At 35.3% G+C, this 25,859-nt stretch overlaps 1 protein-coding gene across 3 annotated transcripts in view; it reads left to right on the top strand.

Annotated features, from left to right (window-relative positions):
* The window catches only part of Gucy1a1 (guanylate cyclase 1 soluble subunit alpha 1), a 61,026-nt gene that overhangs the window by 28,160 nt on the left and 7,007 nt on the right, over nucleotides 1–25,859 (top strand). For all 3 annotated transcript variants that reach the window (XM_076864654.2, XM_076864655.2, XM_076864656.2), the window contains 7 exons: nucleotides 2,858–3,210; nucleotides 8,593–8,654; nucleotides 12,825–12,883; nucleotides 14,029–14,738; nucleotides 16,832–17,317; nucleotides 20,812–20,955; nucleotides 25,016–25,170. In XM_076864654.2, coding sequence (XP_076720769.2) covers nucleotides 2,956–3,210; nucleotides 8,593–8,654; nucleotides 12,825–12,883; nucleotides 14,029–14,738; nucleotides 16,832–17,317; nucleotides 20,812–20,955; nucleotides 25,016–25,170 — 1,871 coding nt within the window. In that variant the 5' untranslated portion in view covers nucleotides 2,858–2,955. The remainder of the gene's footprint in view (nucleotides 1–2,857; nucleotides 3,211–8,592; nucleotides 8,655–12,824; nucleotides 12,884–14,028; nucleotides 14,739–16,831; nucleotides 17,318–20,811; nucleotides 20,956–25,015; nucleotides 25,171–25,859) is intronic.

The raw sequence follows: 25,859 nt of genomic DNA, 5'->3' as shown, positions 1-25,859 counted from the left end.
AAAATGTTGAGTTTGGTTCCCAGAGTTGAAATCCAATGTGAATGAGAGATTAAGTTTAGTAGAAGAGTTATCATAAGCTGTATTCTGCCAAACATCTAAGTCCAATACTAGAATTCTAATACCTATTAGAATAATTTATTTTAGAAAGAAGTTCCATATTTTTTGTCAGATATAATCTATAATATTCTCTTTGTCATTGCCTTCATTTTTTGACTATCTTCTTTTGCTAGTCTTTGTAGTTATATTTTGAGATAATTGAAATTATGACATTCAGTTACCATTCTTTCTTGTTAGCATTGATGCAAATATTGGCATTTTTATTTTTAAAAATAAATAGATATTTAAGATTATCCACCATAATCTGTTTGATTATTTTCAAGTTTTACAAAAAGTGGATCCGTAGACCTGGGATGTAGCTTAGGGGAAGAGCATTTGCCAAGCATGCAGGAGGCCCCCTGAGTTTAGTCCCTAGCACTACAAACAACAAGAGTTAGATGTATACAACTGACCAATCAACCTTTTCTTTTGGAAAGAAAAAAGCTGGAAATGAATATGAAAAAGTAACTCTGGCCTTATAGTCAGATAAAAATGTTTCATTTAACTTACTCAGTATTTTTTACAACCAGGGGTCAGCAAATGATCAGATTTGCAGCCTGATTTTACAAATAAGATTTTAATGGAATGTATCCATGCTCACTCCTTTGTTTAGGGTCGATGGATGTTTTCATGCTGCAACAGTAGAATTGAGTAGTTGCAAACAAGACTGCATAACCTGCAAGCTGACCCTTTTATAGAAAATGTTTACTCATTACAGATTTAAACCATAAATCAAAATAGAAGTTAGTAAAAATAAAAAATAGAAGTTTAAAAGTCAGTAAACAATAATAATAAAATAATATTTGCATTATGTTGAGATGTGATAAAAATGAAGATATGTATTTTTATTGACTGAAGGCTCAAAGGGAATGTGGCTGGAAACTTTAGACTTTTAAGTCTTTGAGAATTCATATAGCTGTTCCCCATCACTGTATGACCTTTGGCCTGCCTCAGTGAATGGTTGAGATAAACAGTTCCATTCCCTTTGGGCAGAATATATTTTCTGCTCTTGAACACATGGAATCTTCCTTTGTGCCCTATTGATTCATAAATTACATGTGATCACAGAATTGGGGTATAACTTTAAGTGACAGCCCATTCTGGCAGCTTCTGGCAGCATCCATAGTGTCCCTGTATTTGATATGCATGACACCTCCTGGGTGTCCATTGTTGAATTTATTTTTCTCCATGCAGAAAATGAATTGTTCATTGTTCAAATCTGATAAGATAACTTACCTGTGACAATTTACATACACACTGAGAATATATTCAGGGCATTGGAAAAAACAGAAAAGAAAAAGATTACATTCCAGTACTAAAGATTAAAATATAAAACTGTGTGTTGTATGATTTAGATACCATTATCCAAATGACAGAAGATACAGATTCCTGATTGATTTTTAATATAAACTTGTAAGCCATGTTTTTTTTTCAGATAAACTTATCTTAGTTTATAGACTAAGCCTGATTATGTAGAAATTGGTCTCACTTGGAATTAGTCTGGGTAATAGCAAACAGGTTGGCTCAGAAGTCAGATAGACCTAGAATTGCAATACTAGACCTGTCAGTTTCTAGCTTTTCACTTGCAAGAAAATGACCTGAGCTTTGGAGCCTCTGGCCCTTTGGGGATAATAATACCTATGTCATATGGTTGCTGATAGGATTGGTTATAAATATAGAGTCTCAAAACTGTGTCACACACGTTGTAGGGAACTTGTAGCTGTGGGTTCTTTTCCATTATTCCTTGAGTTTTTCTTTTTTTCTTTAGAGTAGAAAAGAATTGGTGGATCCAGTCAAAGATCATTAGTGTTGTTAATGATTTGTTGAATTCAAACTAGACAGTTTTAGTGACAATTAACTAGCAATAATTGAGTTATGAATTATGTGGAGATTTACAACCATGACATTGACAAAAAAGTAGAAGGTAAAATATGCAGGAATGGAGATGTGTATGAGTTTAGTGGGCCTGGAAAGAGAATCTTTCTTGATTTATCCAAGTGTTCTCTATGTATGTATTCTTAGACACCTGAAAATTCCATATGTTCTTAGTCATGAGGAGTTCTTTGAAGAGAAATTAATTTTTATGATAATATTTTAAAGTTATTTTGCTATTTATAGTGATAAATATTTTCATTTGCAGTAGTCATTTTCACTGATCTTGTTTTTCATCTGAAATTCCATATTCCAGGCCCCAAAACATATAATTGGGCATCATTATGTCTTTCCATATATACTTTCTTCTTTAGGTATTTTTTAGAAGATATTGGTTTATACAATTCATATTTTTTTAGAAAGAACAATGGAATAATGATGGAATGTAGTAATAAAACTAATAAAATATAGATTTAGACTTGAATTTTGGCATATGGTATTCCACTGTTAAGGAATCAAACTAGAGCGAAGGGATTATAAAAATAAAAATCAGTAGTTTGTGTTAAGGACATTTTAGAAAAAAATGTTTTATTTGACAAATGTTAAAACACTAAAAGCAAGTATTTTACTACAGTAGTATACTTAAATGTGCACATATTAAATATCTTTGCCAGATGTTCTACTCATTTTGTAATTGGCACCTGCATCAGACATATATATATATATATATATATATATATATATATATATATATATATATATATTTAATTATTTATTTGAAAATGATATGACTCTGTGGTCTTTATTTTCTGGCACCTGTCTTCCTCTTGTTTTAGTAAGTGTAAAAGTTCACTTCTCTTAGTCCTCTTTCTGTTCTCTTTGCCCATAGACACACTGGTCAACAGTGTTCTTGAATTGATAGTGGCTGTTGCTTATCAGGACAGCAGTTCAGCCATCGGAAATCACAGCAGAGACAGCGCCAGCATCATGTTCTGCACAAAGCTCAAGGATCTCAAGATTACAGGGGAATGTCCTTTCTCCTTACTGGCCCCAGGTCAGGTTCCTAAAGATCCAGCAGAGGATGTAGCAGGAGGTGCAGAGAGCTGCAAAGCAGCCCTGCCCATCTGTCAAGACATCCCTGAGAAGAATGTACAAGGAGCACTTCCACAAAGAAAGACCAGTCGGAGCCGAGTCTATCTTCACACCTTGGCAGAGAGTATTTGCAAACTGATTTTCCCAGAGGTGAGTGAGTGCATATTCTTTAGAGAGGTTAATGATATTTTGAAATTGTAAATACACACACACACACACACACACACACACACTCACTCACATATGTTTGAGGAAAATGCTTAAACACTTGCTTTCTCACTTTTAAGGTTATACTAAATACAGAATATTTCCTTAAAACATATGAAAACATTTTTTAAGAAGAACCATGCTTCAAATTGTGTTTAGTCTTAAAACATTTAACATCTTGAATTATTTTCAAAAAAGGTTATGAATTTTGACAAACTTTATCACTTTGGGCAACTGTTTAACTCCTGATAGCCTCAATTTCCTCATCTGTGAAATGAAAATAATAATATTATTTAGTTCCTAGAATTTTATGAGTACTAAGTGGAATTATCCGTAGCTCTTGCCATACCATAAGTGCTCAGTAGCTTTATCTATTGTTTTAAAATTGAATTCTTTGAAGAATAATGTGCTTTCTGACAGGCTTTCCTGTCCTAATTCCAAAGAGTATCATTTATTCCCTGCCAACTTGCAGAAGTCTGGAAATCTCCTTTTTTATTGGCTCTGAATCTAAAAACTGTACAAATTAGATTTAATCCAGGCATTCCCTTGGGTCAGAGACATGAGCTTGTGATTTTCAGTGTCTCACTGTTGTTAACACAGGAATGATGATAAAGGAATACTTATGCACCATTACTGGGATTGTAAATTAGTACAACCACTATAAAAATCAATATATAGGTTTCTCAAAAGATTAGTAATGGAACCACCATATTATGATCCAGTTATATAACTCCTCAGTATTTATCCTCAAGTACTAAAGTTAGCATTTATAGTGGTATGTGTTTGTAGCAGCACAATTCACAATAGCCAAATATGGAACCAGCTTAGGAGTCTGTTAACAGATGAATGAAAAAAGATATATATATATAAAGGGGTTTTATTCAGCCACAAAGAAAAATGAAACTATGTCATTTTCAGGAAAATGAAGGAACTTGAGAGCATTATATTAAGTGAAATAAGCCAAACTAGGAAGTCAATGTTTATATAAAGAGAAAAAGAGGAAAAGAGGGATGGGATCTTATGAAACTAGAAGGGAGACTAATAGAGTAGAGGAAGGGGAACTAGGCAAGGGAGGATAGGAGGAAAGAGGTATTGATGAATGAAATTTACCAAATTATATTGTTGTATTGTGTGCATGTTCAAATATCTAATGATGATTTCCACCATTATATATAGTAATTATAATGCACCAATAAAATTTTTTAAATTTTCTTTATATTAAAGAGAGAGAGGGTGAAAGGAAACTTTAGAACACGGTATTTACCAAAGGAAGTACAATATTTAAGAAATGGAGGTGGAGAGCTCCTCTCTCCCTGTAACGACTAAAGAGAATAGCCATTGAAAATCCTTATGATACCTTCATCCCTTTTCGATATCCATAGGTTTATATAAACTCACTTAATCTATAAAGTTGGACATTGACATAGTCATAATTCAGCTATCATAATATGTTGATAATTTTAATTAATACAAAAATCAACCTTTTACTGATGCAGAGCACCAAAGAACCCAGACTCACTGACATTTAGATATAAAAGGAATTTCAAAGAAAACTTCCTCCACCTGCAGGCGGAAGTATCAGAGAAATTTAGTGACTTAACCAAAATCAAGCAGCCTTCAGTGGTTAGAGCAGTAACTGATTTAAAAAAAAAGAAAGAGGAGACAAATTGATGTTTAAAGGAAGATGCATCAGAACTAGAGGAAAGTTGAGGGAGCTTACTACAAATATTATATTATCACTATAGTATTTTGGCTTATTATCATTGAAATGGAAATATTTAATTATGTTCACTCCTCTTCAGTCATTAAACAACCAGCTTTGGCTAGGATGAGAAATATAGCCCTTCTCAGGGAGTGTGTTTTATCATAGTCTGAGAAGTGGTTAATACTCTTATTTCCAAGCATAGAGTGAAATGCGCAGAGGTGAACAGATGGTGATTATGAGAAAATTGGATTGTTTCCATCCTTTCCCTGAGTTCTGTCACGTTAGCTTTATTATTTTGTTGGATAAATTTTGAAGTGCTACATTAGGAATATATACATGTTGGAATCTCTTTTTGAAACATTCTGATTCACTTGATAGTGTTCCAAAAGGCCCATAAATTCTCCTCATTCTTTTTTCCTTTTTGATCTTCTAATGAGTAGTTTCAAATGACTTGTCTTTGAATTTGCAGATTCCTTTGCTCTATCAAATCTGTTACTAAAACTCTTTATTGAATTTGTCAGTTTAGTTAATATGTTATTGAACTCTGGAATTTTTGTTTGGTTCATTTTTTACATTTTCTACTCCTTTTCTTTTATTCTCCCTTTGTTCACAAAGTTTTCTTGACTTTGTCTATTTGTGCTATCTTATAGCTTACTGAGCAAACATTGTTATTTTGAATTTCTTGTCAAGTAATTCATAGTTCCTTGTTCTTGATGGTAGGTTATTAAACATTTATTTTGTTCTTCAGTTGTGTCACATTTCCCTGGCTCTTTGTGTTCCTTATAGCTTTGTTCGGTGTCTATCATGTGAAGAAGCAATCATCATTTGAGTTTTTATGAGCTGGCTTTAAAGGTATTGGAAATACCTTCAACAACTGTCCAAGCTAGAGATTCTGTGACCTTCCGAAACCTTTTCAATGGATGTGCATGTTCCATTTCTCTCCCTCTCTCTTGGAGAAGTCACGGGATTGTGTGAATTCTGTTCTTCTTTGAGACATGTGGGCCACTATAAACTGCCCTACTTTTTTCCTAATGAAATGTTCTGAAATGCCAGGTTGGAATATGAAATATAAGTTATATTTTTGCTTTCTCTTTATTTAGAATAAACTGTGTTGTTTTTTCATGAACTCACAAAAATACTCAAAGAATTGACTAGTGTCATGTAGCAGAGAGGACAATTATAGTAGGAATTATAGTAGGAAGAAGTATGACTCTTCTTCTTCTCCATTTGAGGTCATTTGCCATAGGACAGTAAATGCCCCATTGATGAAAACAGTTGAAAAGTGTACTAATCAATCTGAATTTCATCATTGGCTGTCCAAACATCTGCTTGTCTTTGATATATACCTCTATTTTTCACTGTTTCTTTTTCAAATTGACAGATTTAATGTTCAGCCTGCTTAGTTTCAGTTCTATCAATAATCCAAAGGAAGAAACTCAAAATAGTATTTGACATCATAGTTCTTATTTTAGGTAATCAGAGTTAACTCTTTGATTGTGTTTTTGTGAGGGATGGCAAGTATTAAAATTCATTATCATTAGAAAATTTACAATGGGAGCTGTTCTTCCAGAGTAATGGAATATTTGAGTTTAAAAGGTCTTATCATTACATCCAAATTTGTAATTTTTGTCTGAAAAAAAATGAAAGCATATAAAGTTAAAATACCAGTTTAAACTTAGAAAAACATAATTGGAGTAATGAAAAACTCTTTGCATCTCATTTATTGGTCTTTTACTATTATATTGTTTGTTTATTTTTTTCATAGATGTTGCCCCCTAATAATCCTGTGAGCTCCTCAGGCATAGAGTCTAAGGAGCTTTAATGGAGTTTGAGCCTTAGTTGTAGCAAATCAGATTCATTTTCTGAATTGAATCAATTGCATTAGATATGCTCACATAAATGGTTTTACCCCATATCACAGATCTAGAGAAGAAGAGGATATGAAGAGAATCATGAGGTTCTACATATGTTCCAGAATATTGGGTTGTAAGGAGAAAAAAAGGAGCAATGTTATAATTTACCCTTATGAATTAAAGTATACTTGGTCTATTAAAAATTGTATACAAGTGAAAAACCAATTGAAGTAGTAACATGAAAAAACTATGACAATGAAATTCTGACCATGGAAAGTCAGAGTTTTTGGCCATCCAAAGTCACATCCATGTTGCCTCAAATAGCAATTATTCATGAAATTTTCATTCAGAGTGCATTCATAACACAGGTACTAGTTCAAGTGGTGAGACAGTAAATGAGGTTCATCATGCAGAGTACTAAATAAGCTGAATTTCTCAAGAGCAGAACATTACCCTGATATTACTAATAACAGAGTGTTGAAATGGATATAAATCCATGAAATCATGGGCTTGAATGAGTTCTTTCTTTCTGCAAAATATATTAATACAGAAAAATTTCATCAATAATTCAGGGTTGCTGCCTTTGTGAATGAGGTCTCAGTTTTCCTTCATAGTGTTTGCTACTTGATTTTTTTGTACTTTTATTACCTGTCTCTTCCACTGGGGTGAGTGCCCAACCTAGAATAGCACTTGATACATATTTATTGAATGAATGAGTTACATTTCTTCTGTTCACTATTCAAAGTCTTGAATGCTTAATCTGTAAAATTTTATTAGAGAAGTGTTATTGTAGTCAAGTATAGAATGTTACTCTTAGAATTTCTTACAAATTATTTCCAAACTAAACTAAGTTGAATCATCTGGTTTATATATGAATTGCTGCTCTGATCAAGAAGATTTTGTGTTTTGTTTTGTTCCTGGCACTGGGGATCAAACCCAGGGCCTTTCACTTGCTAGGTAAGTGCTCTATCAATGAGCTACACCTATCCTGAATCAGGAACTCCTGATGGGCTATGAGGAGAGAAATGCAAACAATTCTGTCACTGGAATATTTTTTCTTCCTCTTCCTCAGGGCTATCCCTTTGTGTCTTCCAGTCAAGACCCTTTTTGGTATTTCATGGTCTTCTCATTGCCAGCAGGGAATAAAAAATTGGTCATTTTCTTCTAACCTTTGCTGTCCTTATAAGAGAGGGAGGAGGAATGGTCCCTCTTCCTACTGTAGCTGAGTTTGGTGAAGCAGGTGTATTCCAGCTTTTCCATTTTGTATCAGAACTCGTTTTCCTAAAGAAGAAAGTATAAAAGTCCAATAAAAGTATTAGTAGTGTACTGGAGAGACATAATGAGTTACTTGATGCTGTGGTTGAAGTAGTGGCAGGGCATCTAGGGGAATTTCCTGAACCAATGAGTGATGCCTATGGATCCCATAGAAGACTTGACATTACCAAACTGGAGTCTTCTGTTTAGACTCAGACTCAGCTTTATTGTCCTGTGGCTGTCAGTGAGATCATGGCTAAAGAGGCAAAGCCTGTGTCCAACCTCACAGCCAAACTCACATTAGTCTGAGCTCATTGTTTCTTCCCAAGTCAGAAGAACACATAGCAACCCAGTCCCAGCTTCCAAAGTGTAAACCCATTATATGAAATCATTCAGGCAAGAAAGTTTCTCCTTCTTTTTTAGAAACCTTCAGAATGAAATTTTTTAAATCTGCATTTTTCAAATGAATTGTTAGGTAAGGAAATGTTTAAAACATTTCTTTTCAATTTCCAGTTTGAGCGGCTGAACCTTGCACTTCAGAGAACATTGGCAAAGCATAAAATAAAAGAAAGCAGGTAAGTTGAACCACTTTAGCTCTGTGAACTCCCTGTTATAACTACTAATATGACTCTAAGTAGCCAGTACTTACTGCATGCATCAACCTTTATTGAATCATTATGATATGCCAGAATGGACTAAGTATTTTAGCAGCTCCTAATTTGAAAGTAAGTGCATTTATTTTTCACATTTCATAGAAGACTAAATTAGGGTTTATGCAAAAGTTTTAGGATTTTACAACTATGTAGGAGAAGGCAGAGCTGAAATTCAGCTTGGATTTTTTTTTTTTTTTTTTTTTTTTTTTACAGCTCATGATTTTAACCATGTTTCCATATACTTCTACTTTCAACAAGCTCCCATAGGTTTATACTTTCATATATACTAAGGGGTTATGTGTAAAATATTTAGAAAGTATTTAGCAAAATATTTGGTAAGGCATAGACAGAAAAAAATCAGAACAGAGGTCCAAGTAGTGTGCCAGCGGGCACTCTTACCCTAACACATATTTCAAAATGTTCAATCTTTAGCAAATGTATCAGAGAAGGTAGAAGTATCAAGATGGTAAGAGGAAGAGGACGCAGGCTTGGGGAAGAAGCTAAGTTACTTACTAATTCTTAAGGAAATTCTTCAGTATTAGCATTCTCATAACCAGTTTGGCTGCTCTGGTGAATATGATCATATTCTGTGTGTATGTGTGTACTCTCTTTTAAAATTTTCCTTGAAAAGATTTTGGAGGAGACTTAATGTAAGGCAACATTTCTTTTTTTAAGCTGACATGTATCCATTTCTCAGCACCTTTATGGCTGGTGAATAATTTGATCAACCCTATTTCTGATACCTTGAAATTTCAAGGATAACTTAATTTGTCAATAATACAATAAATATTTGAGTTAGATTTGCAGAATTGAACACTGGAACGTTGCAAAGCAGTTACCATCATTGGGATATTTTATAAATGCATTCATCTTATTTCCTACCCATGAGTGGATAATCTGTCCTGTGGATTATCCGGGTTTAATTTTCCTGGCTGACTGACTGGTCCCAGTCTACAGGCAGCAGAAATAAGCCAAGATGGGGTCAGGGAGAGGTTCAGAAGGAGAGAGTGTGAATCTATGTGTCTGACAGAAGCTTTGTTTACACGAGTGATATGAAAAGCATTCCAGGAGGCCTCTGACCTTAATTCTCAGTCAGACTGATAAGATAGCCACAAGTCATTCTTGCCCTGCTACTGTGTCTGTCTGCTTAAGTCCTTGGCAGCCAGTTCACTGGAAATTTATTCTTAGAGCTTTGCGTCCTGAAATATTCTGACAACCACAGGCAAATATGCAGAAAAGATGTGTTCCCAGGGCTGTATCTCTTAAAATAAATCTCACAATTTAATAAACAACAATCATTTTATTTGGAAATCTTGAAAAATAGTTTACCACTTTCCCTATTTCTTACAGGACAAAAAGATATCTGTCCTTTTAAATGATATAATTGTTAATTGTTAACAATTGTTAATTGGATTGTTAATCCTAGGATTGCTTTGCTGATGAGCAAAATGGCTCTTCTTTGCTCTGCTTTTTTTTTTTTTTTTTAAGTTTTCGGCACTCTCTTTTTGTTTCTGTTTCTCTCCCTCACTTGCTCATTGACAAGTCACATATCATTTTCACTGTTCTCTGTTTGCCAATGGATATGCACAACTTAACCCTTTTTTAATGCGGCTTATTATTTTCTGGAACTTGAAAAACAAACAAACAACAACAACAAAAAAAAAAATCCAATATATTAAACAGGAAATCGCCCTTGACTGAAGTTTTTCATCCCCACTCCACTACCATTACCTTTCTCCTGTTCAAGAGAATGAGTTTTATTGTAGTTATTATGTCACTCAGGTTGGTTGCTCAGAGAGCTTTTGCTTTGTTTCTTCTTTTTTTTTTTAATTAATTTTTATTGTTGGTTGTTCAAAACATTACATAGTTCTTGATATATCATATTTCACACTTTGATTCAAGTGGGATATGAACTCCCATTTTTACCCCATATACAGATTGCAGAATCACATCAGTTGCACATCCACTGATTTACATATTGCCATACTAGTGTCTGTTGTATTCTGCTGCCTTTCCTATCCTCTACTATCCCCCTCCCCCCCTCCCCTCCCGTCTTCTCTCTCTACCCCCTCTACTATAATTCATTTCTCCCCCTTATATTTTTCCCCCTTTCCCCTCACTTCCTCTTGTATGTAATTTTGTATACCCCTGAGGGTCTCCTTCCATTTACATGCAATTTCCCTTCTCTCTCCCTTTCCCTCCCACCTCTCATCCCTGTTTAATGTTAATCTTCTTCTCATTCTCTTTACTTTGTTTCTTCTTCTGGGATCTTCTAATCATAGCATCATTTGTATGAATTCATGGATAGGGCGTGTATAGTGTGTGTGTGTGTGTGTGTGTGTGTGTGTGTTGCATACATGCATTTGCTGGTACACAAGCAAGTGATTATGACTGCTTGTATTTTTTTGAAGATGAATTTTGAAGAAATTCAGGTGCATGAATTGCACTATGTGCTCTTTGGACAAACTAACCTCTGTTCACATCTCGTATCATGGGTGCTGGGAAATGGCAGCATTGACAGCAGCTTGCTCCAGTAGTAGAGGCAAGAGATCGCAAGAGCAAAGCCAGCTTCAGCATCTTAGCAAGGGCCTGTTTCAAAATTTAAAAATAAAACAAAATTAAATTAAATTTAAAAAGTACTGGAGATGTGGCTCAATGGTTAAGTTCCCCTGGGTTCAATCCCTGATACAAAAAACAAAGGAAGGAGGGAAGGAATGAAGGAGGGAGGGAAGGAAGGAAGGAAGGAAGGAAGGAAGGAAGGAAGGAAGGAGACCACAGGGTGAGGAAATCTGCTCTCATTCTTTATGAAAAAAATTGATTAATATAGACAAATATCTAACAATTGATTTGGGGATCGCTAGATCCAAATTTCATATAATACATACACACATATTCATATATGTATATGCATGCATACATAAATAAATCATAGGGTGATTTTCAACCCATTTAAATAAAATATTTTTACCTAATATTGTAAATAGTTATAACTGGTATACCTTTATATGACAAATTACTGAACTGGCCAGTTTCCCTCTTGAACACATTTCCTTGTGAAAACTTCTCAACATTATATCGAAATTATATTTAAAAATTTAAATTTACCTGATTGTAAACTTGATTCATCTAATGGCAAATTGAACCACAAATAGAACCTTGGGTATCTTTTAATATGCTTCAGTAACTTAGTAGATTTTGCTATAATCATATCATGGGTGTCAGAAATTCACCCTCCCCATGAATTCATACAAATGATGCTATGATTAGTTAGAAGATCCCAGAAGAATAAACAAACAAAAGCTCTCTGAGCAACCAACCTGAGTGACATAATGACCACACTAAAACTTAATAAATTAACAGGTTATCCTGTTGAAATTACTGAAATATTTTTTTATTAATCAGAATGTCTGCTATTAGGTTATCAATTCCTGTGCTATAAAAATAAGTGCAGTTTGATTAAATACTATATTTCTTGGTTACTAATTTTCTATACAAGAGTAAGAATGAAAGTATAATTTGATGATATCTGAGATAAATATGTAGAGCTCTAAACCCCAAAAGCAAGAAATACTGTGTATTTGTTTAAGAAAAAAACAGCAAAGCAATAGTGATACTTAAAAGTAAAATCCCTCTGTATGTGGATTTTTTTTTAGATAGATGATAAGAAAACTCTGAAGATTTATCACTATCTTTGTGTAGGAGGGCTGGGGTTACTGAACCCAGGGCCTCACACATGCTAAGCAAGCTTTTTACCACTCAGTCACATCTCAGCCCCCATTACCTCTTCTTGAGCAGGTCACATTCCTGGTTCTCTGCCAGTGCATATTCCCTTTAGTATAGTCTAGGTAAAATGAACATCAAAGGCTTCAATAAATATGAGGAAATACTCTAGTTCATGTGTAGTTCACATACAGTTTGGACTTTCCCAACATTGTTTTGGACTGTACATGTCACTGCTCTGTTCCTGAAAAGTTGCTAGACAAAATTTGTTTCTGCAAAGCTATTACCTGTCATAATTTCTATGTTTCCTATAATATGAATTTTTAGCATTCATGTATCATTTTATAATTTAAGATATTGAATTATTTCCAGGAGATTTTTAGAAAGAGAAGACTTTGAAAAAATAATTGCAGATCAAGCAATTGCAGCAGGTAATAGAAATATTTTCTTAAAAATACTTATATTTACTTGTGGGTGAAGTGGTCAATATTTTACATTGTGTTAATGTAATGTGATGTATTATATGTTATTGTTTGACCTCAAACATGTCCTCTTTTTATCATCATTATTGACTGAGAAGTAGATAAGGCTAGATGGGAAACTGACTTATAGACATTCACAGGCTTTGGTTTTGAGCCCAAGCATTTCTAATTTATACACAAGAAATTCTGCTCAACAAGGTAAATTAAAGAATGTTTTTAAAGGTTGAAATCAATCATGGGAAAAAGGGTTTTCAGTGTTCCCATGTTAATAACTAGCTTGGGGGAAAAAATAGACGAGTGTCTATTGTACTGCCTTTTTCAACTTTGAATACATGGACCAAGAGGTTGCCTCTTTCTAAAAGTACAATTTGTACAGAATTATGATAATAATGGCTAATTTATATTGAGCCCATCTTAGGAGCCAGATATTATTCTAAACATCATCTCCACATATCACAATAGTGTCTTGAAGTGTTTAGCATTATTTTTCCTGCATCACAGAGGAGAAAATGTGGTACACAGAGGTTTTGGAAGAAGGAGCTGTAGAAAGTAAATAATATATTTCTAACAAATATTCATCCAGGTAATATTAAATAACAAGGATCCATTCTGCTCAGAGGGAAAAAATGCTTTATAATTATCTTCACACAAAACTGAGTCTCACCGCCATTGATATTAAATTGATTCCAGTGTTTGACACACTACAGGAGGACCTCTGAGGGGTGAGGCAAATTTCATAAGGTTTTTGTCATTAATGGAGAGATGGGAAGGCTTTTTCCTAAATGGACTTAATCCTGAGATTCTAACTGTTGTCTTTTAGTTAAGAGAGATTAAAAGGTAGTTTATCACACTAAATTGGTCATTTAAAAAAATAACTCTGAGGATTTTTACTCACAGTTACCAGAACTTTAGAAGCTAAGCGGTATTGATAATTTGACTCTAGTTATTTGATTTTGGTTGGAACTCTTATTAGAGGAAATAGATAAAGAGGAAATTAAATAAGCAAATGAAACCAGGTTGAAAATAGATGTGGCAGAACAGCGCTACCAAGTTGACTTCTCCCAGGTGGCAGAACATGTGCTCTGTGTTGTCAGGGATTCCAGCGGAGACCATCAGAGAATCCCTGGGTGAAGAGCTCTTTAAAATTTGCTATGAGGAAGACGAACACATACTCGGCGTGGTTGGAGGCACCCTGAAAGATTTTTTAAACAGCTTCAGCACCCTCCTGAAACAGAGCAGCCATTGCCAGGAAGCAGAAAAGAAGGGCAGGCTTGAAGACGCCTCCATCCTATGCCTGGATAAGGAGCATGATTTCTTAAATGTTTACTATTTCTTCCCCAAGAAAATCACATCCCTGATCCTTCCCGGTGTCATTAAGGCAGCTGCTCACACATTGTATGAGACCGAAGTGGACGTGTCCTTGATGCCTCCCTGTTTCCGGAGTGATTGCACAGAATTCGTCAATCAGCCCTATTTGTTATACTCTGTCCACGTGAAAAGCTCCAAACCGTCTCTGTCCCCCGGGAAACCCCAGTCCTCCCTGGTGATCCCCGCATCGCTCTTCTGTAAGACCTTCCCATTCCATTTCATGTTTGACAAAGATCTGACCATTCTGCAACTTGGCAATGGCATTAGAAGACTGATGAACAGGAGGGACTTTCAAGGAAAGCCAAATTTTGAAGAATACTTTGAAATTCTGACTCCAAAAATCAACCAAACCTTTAGTGGGATCATGACAATGTTGAATATGCAATTTGTCATACGAGTGAGGAGATGGGACAACTCTGTGAAGAAAGCTTCAAGGGTAAGGAAAGCCCAATATTATCTTTCATATAAATTGTTATTTCATATTTGAGTACTAAAAACCATTGCATCACTTCAAATGTTTTGATTACACATTTATGTCTAAAACAACTCCCTTCTGAGGCTAAAATAATCTCAAAATCCTTTCTGCATTCATTTACTTGCTTACTTGATTCATTAATTCACAAATATTTATTGAATATAATTTGCCTTTCAAAATCCTTATTGGGTATTTAAATTTAAATTAGATAAGTGTTTATATAAAATTACTTTAATTATCAAATAGTTAATGTAGTTTGAATAATAAAAATATGTTTTATAATAAGTAAAGAAAAACTACATATTGTAAGAGGTAACTAAAAGAATGTTTATTTATTTATTTGTTTTTTGCAGTGTTGAGGATCTGACACAGAGCCTTGAACATGCTAAGCAAATGCTTTATGTCTCAGCTATATTCCCCAACCACTAAATTGATCTTTAATCAATACTTAAGAGATATGATTAATTGTTACAGAGAGTGTGGTAGGGGATGAGTTCTGACACATCATGGTAGAGAACTTTGGTAATTATTTAGTTTCAGGAAAGAAAGTTTACAGTCATAGTTGATAGTGTACAAAAAAGCTGAGAGGCTTTGCTTATAACCCTAGGATGACCACTGTTTCCAAAACTGAAACAACTTTAATATTAATTTTTTAGTAAAATTAACATATCTACATGTGTTTTTAATCGGCTTATACACAAAGATGTTCTTTGCAGCAAAATTTTGAAAATATCAGTTAATTACATTTTTGTTTACAGCAAAATTACTATTTCAAAATTACTTTTTTTTTTGCTAAACAATATGTTTTGGTCATCCTTTCATATTATTGGGTATAGATCTATTTCACTTTTTTGCAAATTGTGCTATTACATTGGATGATCGTGTTCTTCTTTATTTAACCAGTCTCCCATTGAAGAATATTTGTGTTGCAAATAACTGCTTCAGTGGACACACATACATATTTGTGCACATGTGCACCAATTTTCTGTAGTCCAATTTGATCACCTCATCCAAGCCCCCGTGCTAGCTGGTTGGTTCTCTGTTTTGTGTTCATAAAAGGCAACATTGGTTAGTGCTACAGGCAAAGTTGAAATAGGGACATTACTTTTTCTTTAGGATCAGCTTTCTCCCAGTGAAGTCTCTGGGAGAAACTAGTTATTTATTAGCCAATAAATAATATTAAAAGTGTCAGGCATAGTGGTGCATGCTTGTAATCCCAGCAGCTCTGGAGGCTGAGGCAGGAGAATTGCAAGTTAGAAAACAGCCTCAGCAATTTAGGTAAGCCTAGCAATTTAGGTAGCCCAGGTTTAGTAAAACTATTTCTCGAAATAAAACATAAAAGGGGCTCAGGATGTGGTAAGTTCAATCACTTGTAGAGAGAAAGAGAGAGGGTGTGGGGAGAAGGAAGAAAGGAAGGGAGGAAGGGAGGGAGCAAGGGAGGGAGGAAGAAGGAAAAAGAAAGAGAAAGAAAGAAAGAGAGAGAGAGAGAAAGAAAGAGAGAAAGAAAGAAAGAAAGAAAGAAAGAAAGAAAGAAAGAAAGAAAGAAAGAAAGAAAGAAAGAAAGAAAGTTAGATAGATAGATTTGGAGTTGTGGCTCAGCACCTAGCACATGCAAGGCCCTGGGTTCAATCCTCAGCACCACGTAAAAAAAATAAAGGCATTGTATCCAACTACAGCTAAAAATAAGTAAATAAATAAATAAGAAAGCGGAAGAAAGGAAGAAAGAAGGGAAATATTAAAAGAATATATTAGCAAAATTATCAGCATGCTTCTTGGTAAGAAAGCCTTGAAGCCAAAATGTTTTGAATTGTCCATTGGAAATCATAATTTTTGTGTAGTGCATACACCAAAATGTTCTTCAAAGATCTGCAAGCATTTTAGAGCTCATACCAAATTGGAACTTTTAGAAAGCATTTTGTTCTTTTGCATTAGGTTAAAAAACAGAGTTTGAACGCCAGGTGATTATCCCTGTATGTATTTCCTTTCCTTTTGTCTCAGAAAGATGCTGCAAACTTGAATAAACCAAAACAATTGGGTTCTCCTTTGTTTTGCAGGTTATGGATCTCAAAGGCCAAATGATCTACATTGTTGAATCCAGTGCAATATTGTTCTTGGGATCACCCTGTGTGGACAGATTAGAAGATTTTACAGGAAGAGGGCTCTACCTATCAGACATCCCAATTCACAACGCACTGAGGGATGTGGTCTTGATAGGGGAACAAGCACGAGCTCAAGATGGCCTGAAGAAGAGGCTGGGGAAGCTGAAGGCCACCCTTGAGCAAGCCCACCAAGCCCTGGAGGAAGAGAAGAAAAAGACAGTAGACCTTCTGTGCTCTATATTTCCCTCTGAGGTGGCTCAACAACTGTGGCAAGGGCAGGTGGTGCAAGCCAAGAAGTTCAGTAATGTCACCATGCTTTTCTCAGACATCGTTGGGTTCACTGCCATCTGCTCCCAGTGCTCACCACTGCAGGTCATCACCATGCTCAATGCCCTCTACACTCGTTTTGACCAACAGTGTGGAGAGCTGGATGTGTACAAGGTAAGGGTGGGGCAGGGCAATGGCCATTTACAGGCAAAAGTCACTGTGAAAAACGTACTGTGCCTAGAATCTGAATTGTAATGTAAATGACAGGCTTTCTCTGCAGGGTCAGGAAAGCTATATCCTGGAACAGTCTTTGTGTATCAATTATGTGGGTGTTCTCCAGCCCAAAATAGCTCTGGATCTGCACAGAAACAGAGCTAATTGTTCTAGGAAAGGACTGCCACATTGTCTTCCCAAAGAATAAGCATAGAATGGAGGAGGGAGGAAAGGTTGAATGGAAGACAGTAAAAAGGTAGAGTTTAAGAGTCAAGAGAGGAGCCACTTCACTGTGCAAACCGAGTTGAATTATGAAGCATGAGATATTTCAGGGTATGACTCATATAGGAGAACTTTATCCTTTGTGTCTTTAAAGAGTAAAAAAAAACCATGATGATTATAAAAAAAATTTCCTTTAAATAGATTAATTCATGTAAACAGAGTTTACATGGCACTTTTCATAGCCAGTTAACAGAAATCAGAATTACCTACTTAAGGCACTTTTGCAGCTTGGTCAAGGGTAGACATTTGAATAAGACAGATCTGTCTTCAAATTTGTTTTCTACCTTGCATACACAATAAACTGAGCAAGTGAAAAACCTTTTCTCAATTCTGCAACAGAGAAATATCCACCTAGAGTTTATATGCATGAGTAACACACTAACTACATCCCATAAACTTTGTGAACAAGACTATTATTACAAGGGTTATCATAGAGAGAGTTATGGATCAGATATTCAGGATTTATTGAATGATTATAATTAACACTGAGGATACAACATTGACTGTCTCTGACACCTAATAAATTAGTTTTCAAAAAGTCTAACTATTGTTAGGAAGAGAGCTAATGAAGAAATTTTACATTCTGCTTGCTTCGTCAGAATTTAAAGTTTCATATTGGTTTAAATTATATTGCCTGGGGTCTGGGATGTAGCTCCAGGGTGGAGTGCTTGCCTATCATGTGCAAGGGCCTGGGTTCCATCCCCAGGACCACAAAAAAAATAAAATATAAGTATCTGGCCTTGTTATGGATTTTGGTATTAAGAATAAAGCACTCATCTCATTTGTAAGTCTCAAATCATCTGCTTAATTTGCCACATAACAATCTGGCATTCCAGAGTTTGAACATGAAATAAATAAATTATTGAGGAGGAAACAAATTTTATTTATGGGAATACATAAACCCTTGTGTTGTTTTACTTGAGATGCTAGAAGCAAGAACTTCCTTTTTGAAATTTCTAACAGGAAATTCCAAACAGTACTATGATTCCCTTGGTGGTGGTAGGGAGTCCTTGTGTAATTGCAGATAAAATAATTGGCTTCAGTTTAGTTAAGTTTGATGACCTCTTGTGGAATTTGCTATATTTATTTGTAGTCATTTTCTGTCTTGAGAATGTCTCTTCTCCCTGAGCTGTGAGAAGGTGTTATTTTCTCCATTTAACCTGCTGTGATTGCTAGCAGAAGTAGCCCTCTTCTATTCTGATAATTCCTTTAAGGCTACCGAGTAGTCTCCAAATACCCAATTAAGAATTTTAGAAACTGTGCTCCTTCCTACAAGCACTGCAGCCATAGAGTTCCCTGGTTAGTCTAAATGCAGCTGGAGCTAGGTAATAAATCATCTGCTCTCCCAGGATTTCCCCCCCATTTCTAATTTTGCATGAAAATATCTGGAGAGAGCTGAAAGTAAACAAGGAAGGGTCATAGCCATCGGCTAAATTAAGATCTCCAAAATGCACAACCAAGGCTCACCTCCAAGTGCAATGACTCTAAGGAATAGCCAACCTTATTTATTGCAGGACTTAGTTGTACCGGGACTTTATGTAATTTCATTTTCTTTCTGTCTCAATCTTTCGATCATTGCCATGTGTACTCCTGCATCCTTTGGTCCATTGTTTTAGCAAAATTTTATTGGTTATACAGCCTCTTCCATTTTGGATAGGCAATGAATACAAGGAAGGAGAGAACAAACCAGGGGGAGAAGGGTCCATATGTGGTGAGAGAGGGAGAAAAGAGCAAAGCTAACAAATGCCAGATTTCTACATGACGTGACAGATGCCCGATTCTATCAGTAGGAATAAAATGCTACAAGAGAGACTGGAGGAAAGGGTGGAGTTGGGGGGCAGTCAAATTTTATCTGCAGAGAGTTTGTTCCAAGAGAAGAAATAGGAAGTTGGAACACCATGTTTAAGGGATAACAGGAGGCCAGCGACATGGAAACAACTTGAGCAAGAGGCAGGTTTGGAAGATCAAGTCAGAGATTAGCAGAAAAGTTAAGAACAACTTTGATGATGGCATGATAAGGCTTCTGAGTGTGTAGCAAATTACCAAAGGCAACGACAAAAAGCTTCTCTTTTGTCCCCTCTTCAGCTTTATCCCTTCATTGAGGAGGCTTCGGAGTAATATGGTCTAATAGGTTATAATAAATATTTAGAGAAGAAGAAAATGCAACTACTAGAATTAGGGAAAATATTTATTTATTTAAGTTAATATTTAGGGTTTTTTTGTGGCCAGTATCACAGACAGATAAAAAAATTGCCAGTGTCAATGATAATGATGATGATGATGGTGGTGGTGGTACTTGGAATTTATATAACAGCTTGATTTTCAGTAGCCTACCAAGCATCATTACTTTTATCTTCTGATTTGATGTCTGCTTTCTATCTTTTGTGATTAATATGCACATATACTGTTAGTAATTGCTGTAAGAGCCCCAAAAGTCATTTAGGAAAAAAAAGGACTCTTTTACTCTTAAGACTATTAGTGTCTTAGTTTTGCATTACACATTTTTACTACATTCATATGACATTTATTGAGGATGACTTCATCCTACACTGTTTTATGATGAGGGAGATATAAAATGACTAAATATTTTTAAAGTTTTAGGCAATTTGTTGTAAAACTAATATACCTCATCTGTTTCTACACAAGCTGCTTTACATGGTGGGGAAAAAAATTAGGTTAAATGACCTAGCAAGTTAGTTGCAACTCTAGAATAGAAGCTGCCTGACACTGTATTTCACCGGATTCTGCAGTGCCCCAATGTAAGAGGTCTAATCCTTGTGAATTTCCTGAGAGGGATACTCTCTTCTGAGAGTACATGATTTACCCTGATTCTCCATAGGGCCTAAGCCTTGAGATTTCTGCTGTTTTTTTGTGGGGGAAGCAGGGGTGTACTGGGGATTGAACTAAGGGGCACTCAACCACTGAGACACATCTGCAGCCCTGTTTTGTATTTTATTTAGAGATGGGGTCTCACTGAGTTGCTTAGTGCCTTGCCATTGCTGAGTCTGGCTTTGAACTTGTGATCCTCCTGTCTCTGAGCTGTTGGGATTACAGTCATGTGACACCACACCTGGCAGATTTCTGCTATTTGATTCTTGATTTCTAATATGTAATATATGTCAGTGAGTCTTCCTGAGCTTTTATTTATAGTATGCAACATACCCTACATCTAGGTGGAGACCATTGGCGATGCATATTGTGTAGCAGGGGGATTACACAGAGAGACTGATACCCATGCTGTCCAGATAGCCCTGATGGCCCTAAAGATGATGGAGCTCTCTGACGAAGTCATGTCTCCCCATGGAGAACCTATTAAGGTAAGACAGGTTATATATTGTTAAGGAAATGTCATAAGACCAAAGGCTTAGGGGTTGATTATCAAAGAATGGTGTATTTATTAGTCAGGGTTTATTACAGACAGCAAAATCTTCTCTAACTTGTTTAAGCAGGAAGAAGTTTACTAAAGAATATTAAATGGCTTAACAATTATTGAGAAGACTGGAGAAGTCATTTATAATTTGGATTTTGAAAAATTGACTTTCCCAAACAAACTTCAGGACTTTTTGTGCATTTTCTGAGCTAAGGTCTCAGATCCATGGTCTGAAAGCTGATTCCAGAGCAACTGTATCATAGTGACCATCAGGAAACTACTGTGTACACAAAGCTGCTGTCTCTACTATTGGCTACAGAGTAAAAATGCACCTACTACAATATCACTCAGAAAGGTGAAAATTCTACATCATGACCATCACAAGATACTTGAATAGAAAATGGACTCTCTGCTAAGCATCTCATAGAAAACCAAGAACTTCCACAACTGTGTTTGCACCTGGAATCAAAAGAAACACAATCACAATGGAAATCTTGTCTTCCAAATCTTATGTAAATACATCTGATTCACCAACTTATCTGCATCTAGAAGCTGCAAAGCTTTTTAGAAAATGTAGTTTTTAGTTGGATAGCACCTGCACCTGTAGGGAAGGACATTTTGTTACAATGAATGTTGATTATGCATCCACCAATATTTTCCAAGGCATAAAACATTTCAAGAAATTTAGATGACCCAGATCTCAGAAATAATATCTTATTATAGAGAAGCAATAAAATCAAATAGGTAGGTATTTGTTCAATAACATGAGTGAATCACATTCATTTTTCCCACTGACAGTGAATCTGCTGCTTAATTTTTATAGAATACTTCTCAATTTGGGACCTTTCGAAATGGTCCCTTAAAGTAATGTATTATCCCATCTGTTGTGCAATAAAACATAAAAGAAAAAAAATGAAAACCAGAACTGTAATAATTAGAGATTTAACCTTGGTTTTCTTTAACCAAGCCATCTGCCCAAGCATTCACCACTATTTTTGAAATCTTCTGTCATCCGATTTGTATGTTGCTGACTAATATACTTTCCTACACTTAGTGGTATTGGACCAATATCTTATATTATGCATTGATTCTATTTTCCAGGAATCTGGATAAGGCATAGGAACACTAGGGTGTCTTTGCTTAACAGGATCTGAGACCTTAGCTTGGAAAACACACAAGAAGTGGAGGATACCTGGAATACTTAGGATTGTATTGCTTGGAGCAGGTGGACCTATTCCAAGATGGTGCTTAACTTATGTACCTGGTTCCTTGGTGAGGATGGCAGACAGCCTAAACTCTGCTGGGACCATCAACCCAGATGTTACAACATGGCAGACTCAGAGTAGCCACTTCTTAAGTGGTAACTTACTTGCTAGTTAACAAAATTGATGGAAGCTGCATGACCTTTTATGATCCAGCCTTGGAAGTTACACAATGACAGTTCTGCTGAATACTGTTGATCAGAGTAATCATATGTCTACCCAGAGGAGAGCCACCTTAGATACCATGTCTCAATAGGAGCATGAAATTTGCATCTGTGTTTTAATTGCATTTTTAGAGGAGAATTGTGCATTTCTTTCTATTTCTTTGTGAGTATTCACAGCAATAAAGTAAATATTAAAAATATTGAAATATAAATGAATTTTATACTTAAACCCACCCCCTAAAGCACATATTAATGGCATGATTTTTATTATTTGCCTAAATATTTGTATTTTTTAAATATTTTTTTCAGTTTGATGAATTATTTATAAATAACTTTAACAAAGTTACCTGAGTAATAATAGATTAGATTTTCTGAGCTGTAAAGTGACACAGAAAACATATCATTTTATGTGTTCTTACTGGCAGTCCTGTGAAATTGTGAGTTTTAGAAAATGCATGTGAAACATTACAAAGGCAGAGTATAAAGCATTTTTAGAGGGAAGGGAACATAAATATGTATCAGAAAGGACCACATTGTGGCTTAAACAGTGTCTCATTTGACCTTCAACATTAAGAAAAATAGGCCACAATTCACCGAGATGGACAAGAGTAAAATCTTTTATGAATTAGGAGCTGGAGTCAGGTCCATTTGGCTTCAAATCTCAAACTTCTACTTCTTACCTGGTTACCTCATGGAATGGACTTGAAATAAAAAAAAAAAAAAAAGAAAAATTTTTTCCTCCTTTTCAAACTCTGTGCTTTTTTTCCAGCACATCCCATATGCAAATTATTCGCTGATACACTTCCTATTTACAGCTTCACTAACGTGTATCCACTCCAACATAGATAAGTGCAGTGGACAGAAGATAGACTGAAGTGCTGAATGTCACAGTGAGAGTCTCTAAGTTAGTGAACATGGAAACAAACATTTGGTACTCCATCTTCCTATTCCCAGAAGCCTAGAATAAGTAATTAGTTAGGCCAAAAGTGGTCCCCAAATATGAAACTCTCCCAGTAGGTTCTCAATTCAGCTTTTAGTGGGAGACAGAAGTCTGTTAGTCTTCAATTGTTTCCATAGAAGTCTTTTTCCAGTGTAAAGATATGCATTCAGGGCATGATGTGCATTTTAAACTTTGGATCATTTTCTTGCTCATATATTTGGAAAGTTCTCTAAAAAAGCCTCCGGGGTTGATTTGAGAACTGAAAAGGGGAGGAAGGGTGACAGGCATGGGAAGAATTCTCTGAGCTTTGGCTTTGGCTTTGAGGGGAATGTATTTACATATTATTTATGAAATAATAAGATTAAAATGCCATGGTATGTGTATCATATAAAAAGCTAGAGTAACTAAATAAACAGAGAAAAATTGGTTTGACCAAAAGAATCCCCAAGAGAGTGATAACTTCTCAATCAATTGTGCTGAAGTCATGGTTTATATTTGTGGATAAAAGATAGGCTTTTATTTTTTCAGATTTTTTAATTGTATCCATGTTACTGAATCCTTGGCTTTTGTTTAAAATGCGTGTATCTAATAAGATGTTTTCAAATGGTCAACTAACATAGAATGTGAAAAAAAATTATATGGTATCTGATTCTCATTTAAAATATATTAACTTTTACTGTTGTAGTGTTAAGAATTTGTACATCTTCTTAGAACATCAAATATTAGATATTTTAGAAGATTCCATTTAAAATATTCCATGTCACTATATCCTTCAGTCATTCACATCTCTTCAACTTTTATGCCAACATATTACAGATTACAGACTGACTTTTTTTCTAGATATAGCACAACTTTGGTGTTGCATGAATCTGAATTTTACTTTAGTGTGTGTAGAATACATAGATTATAGTCAGTGTGATCTTATCTCTGGCAATTCTAATTTTTATTTTCTTGTGTCATTTTCTACTTAAATATTACAATTTATCTTCCATAGTTAGTCATTTTGATAATGGAATAACATTTAACATAAATTATTTTAAAATGAAACATCCTTAAAAAAACTTTTTTAGGTGTACAGCCACATTATGCTCCCCAGGTGCCTTGAACTCCCAAGCTCAAGTAATTCTCTTCCCTTCAGCCTCTGGAGGAGTTGGGACAATAGATGGTTGGTACCTTGCCAGGCTTTGAAAAATTTCATTTTAGAGTATTAGTTTCTTTTGCCATTCTCTGTCACTATTTTGAGAAACAACTCCCAGAGTTCAGAATTTATATCTTTCTCACTTGATGGACAGAGCTTATTTACATAAACAGCCCACAGATTCCCTGTTACGTGGCTGTAGGGACCATAAGGGTATGTGTGTTTCATAAATTAAGGTAATGAACGTGCTCTGCTTAAGAAACTTAACCGTATAAATAGAAGAGAGGTAAGGGGGAGGCTACTGATTCCTCACTAGTCATTTTTACTTGCATGTGAGAAATAGAAGGAAGTGTTAAGGAAGGCAATGGTGTGGTCGGAGCTACTGGTAAAAATAATTTGGACAAGACATTCAAACAACACTGACAAGTAGGAAACGGTTTATCAGTGACAAGTAGGAAGTGGTTTACCAGTAACTGGGAATATTGTTATGTTTTTACTTTCAGATGCGAATTGGACTACATTCTGGATCTGTTTTTGCTGGAGTTGTTGGAGTTAAAATGCCACGTTACTGCCTTTTTGGAAATAATGTCACTCTGGCTAACAAATTTGAGTCCTGCAGTGTGCCACGAAAAATCAATGTTAGTCCAACAACCTACAGGTACTAATGGCGTTAGACACCTGAAATATATTGTTTTACTATATAAAATTGTCATTTTTATATTACTGATTCGATTCATTTTCCATAACTCTCTTCTTGCATAGATAATATTAAAGGAAAAAGAAAAGCAATAGCTTCTAACCACCTTCACTTTAACTGGTTTTATTTTGTATTTATTTTTTTTTTTGTTTTGTGTGGTGCTGGTGATCAAACCCAAGGTTTTGTCCATGCTAGGCAAGTGTTGTGCCACTGAGCTATACCCTAGCCCCCCTACCTTGTTTTAAAATCACTCATTAGCTTCATGAGATATTTGTGACTCAATTGTAATTCTTGACAGACATCACATCTTCCTTCATTACTGTTTTTTAAAAAGCATATATTAATATTCTCAAGTATATCAATAGGCATTTTCACATCAGTTGGGGTACTTCGGCACAATTCTGGTCCTAACTACCCAAATTAGCATAGACTCACGGTAAGATACAATACCCAATAAGACTGTCTTTAAAAACCAGATGCCAGTCACACTTCAGGGGTCCTCAAGCTACCAGCACTTTTGACTGGCTATAAATTCCAGTGTTCCCACGATCCCCTCAAGTCAAATAATTAGATCTTCACTATGGAGATTTCATGCCACCTTCCCATGGATTCAGGACAAGTTACCCTCTTACCATATCATTGGGTTCACC

The sequence above is a fragment of the Callospermophilus lateralis genome, chromosome 8, assembly GCF_048772815.1.
Source record: "Callospermophilus lateralis isolate mCalLat2 chromosome 8, mCalLat2.hap1, whole genome shotgun sequence".
In the NCBI taxonomy this organism is placed as follows: domain Eukaryota; kingdom Metazoa; phylum Chordata; class Mammalia; order Rodentia; family Sciuridae; genus Callospermophilus; species Callospermophilus lateralis.
The sequence above is the reverse complement of the archived record's forward strand: the minus strand, read 5'-3'. Positions and strand labels throughout refer to the sequence as shown.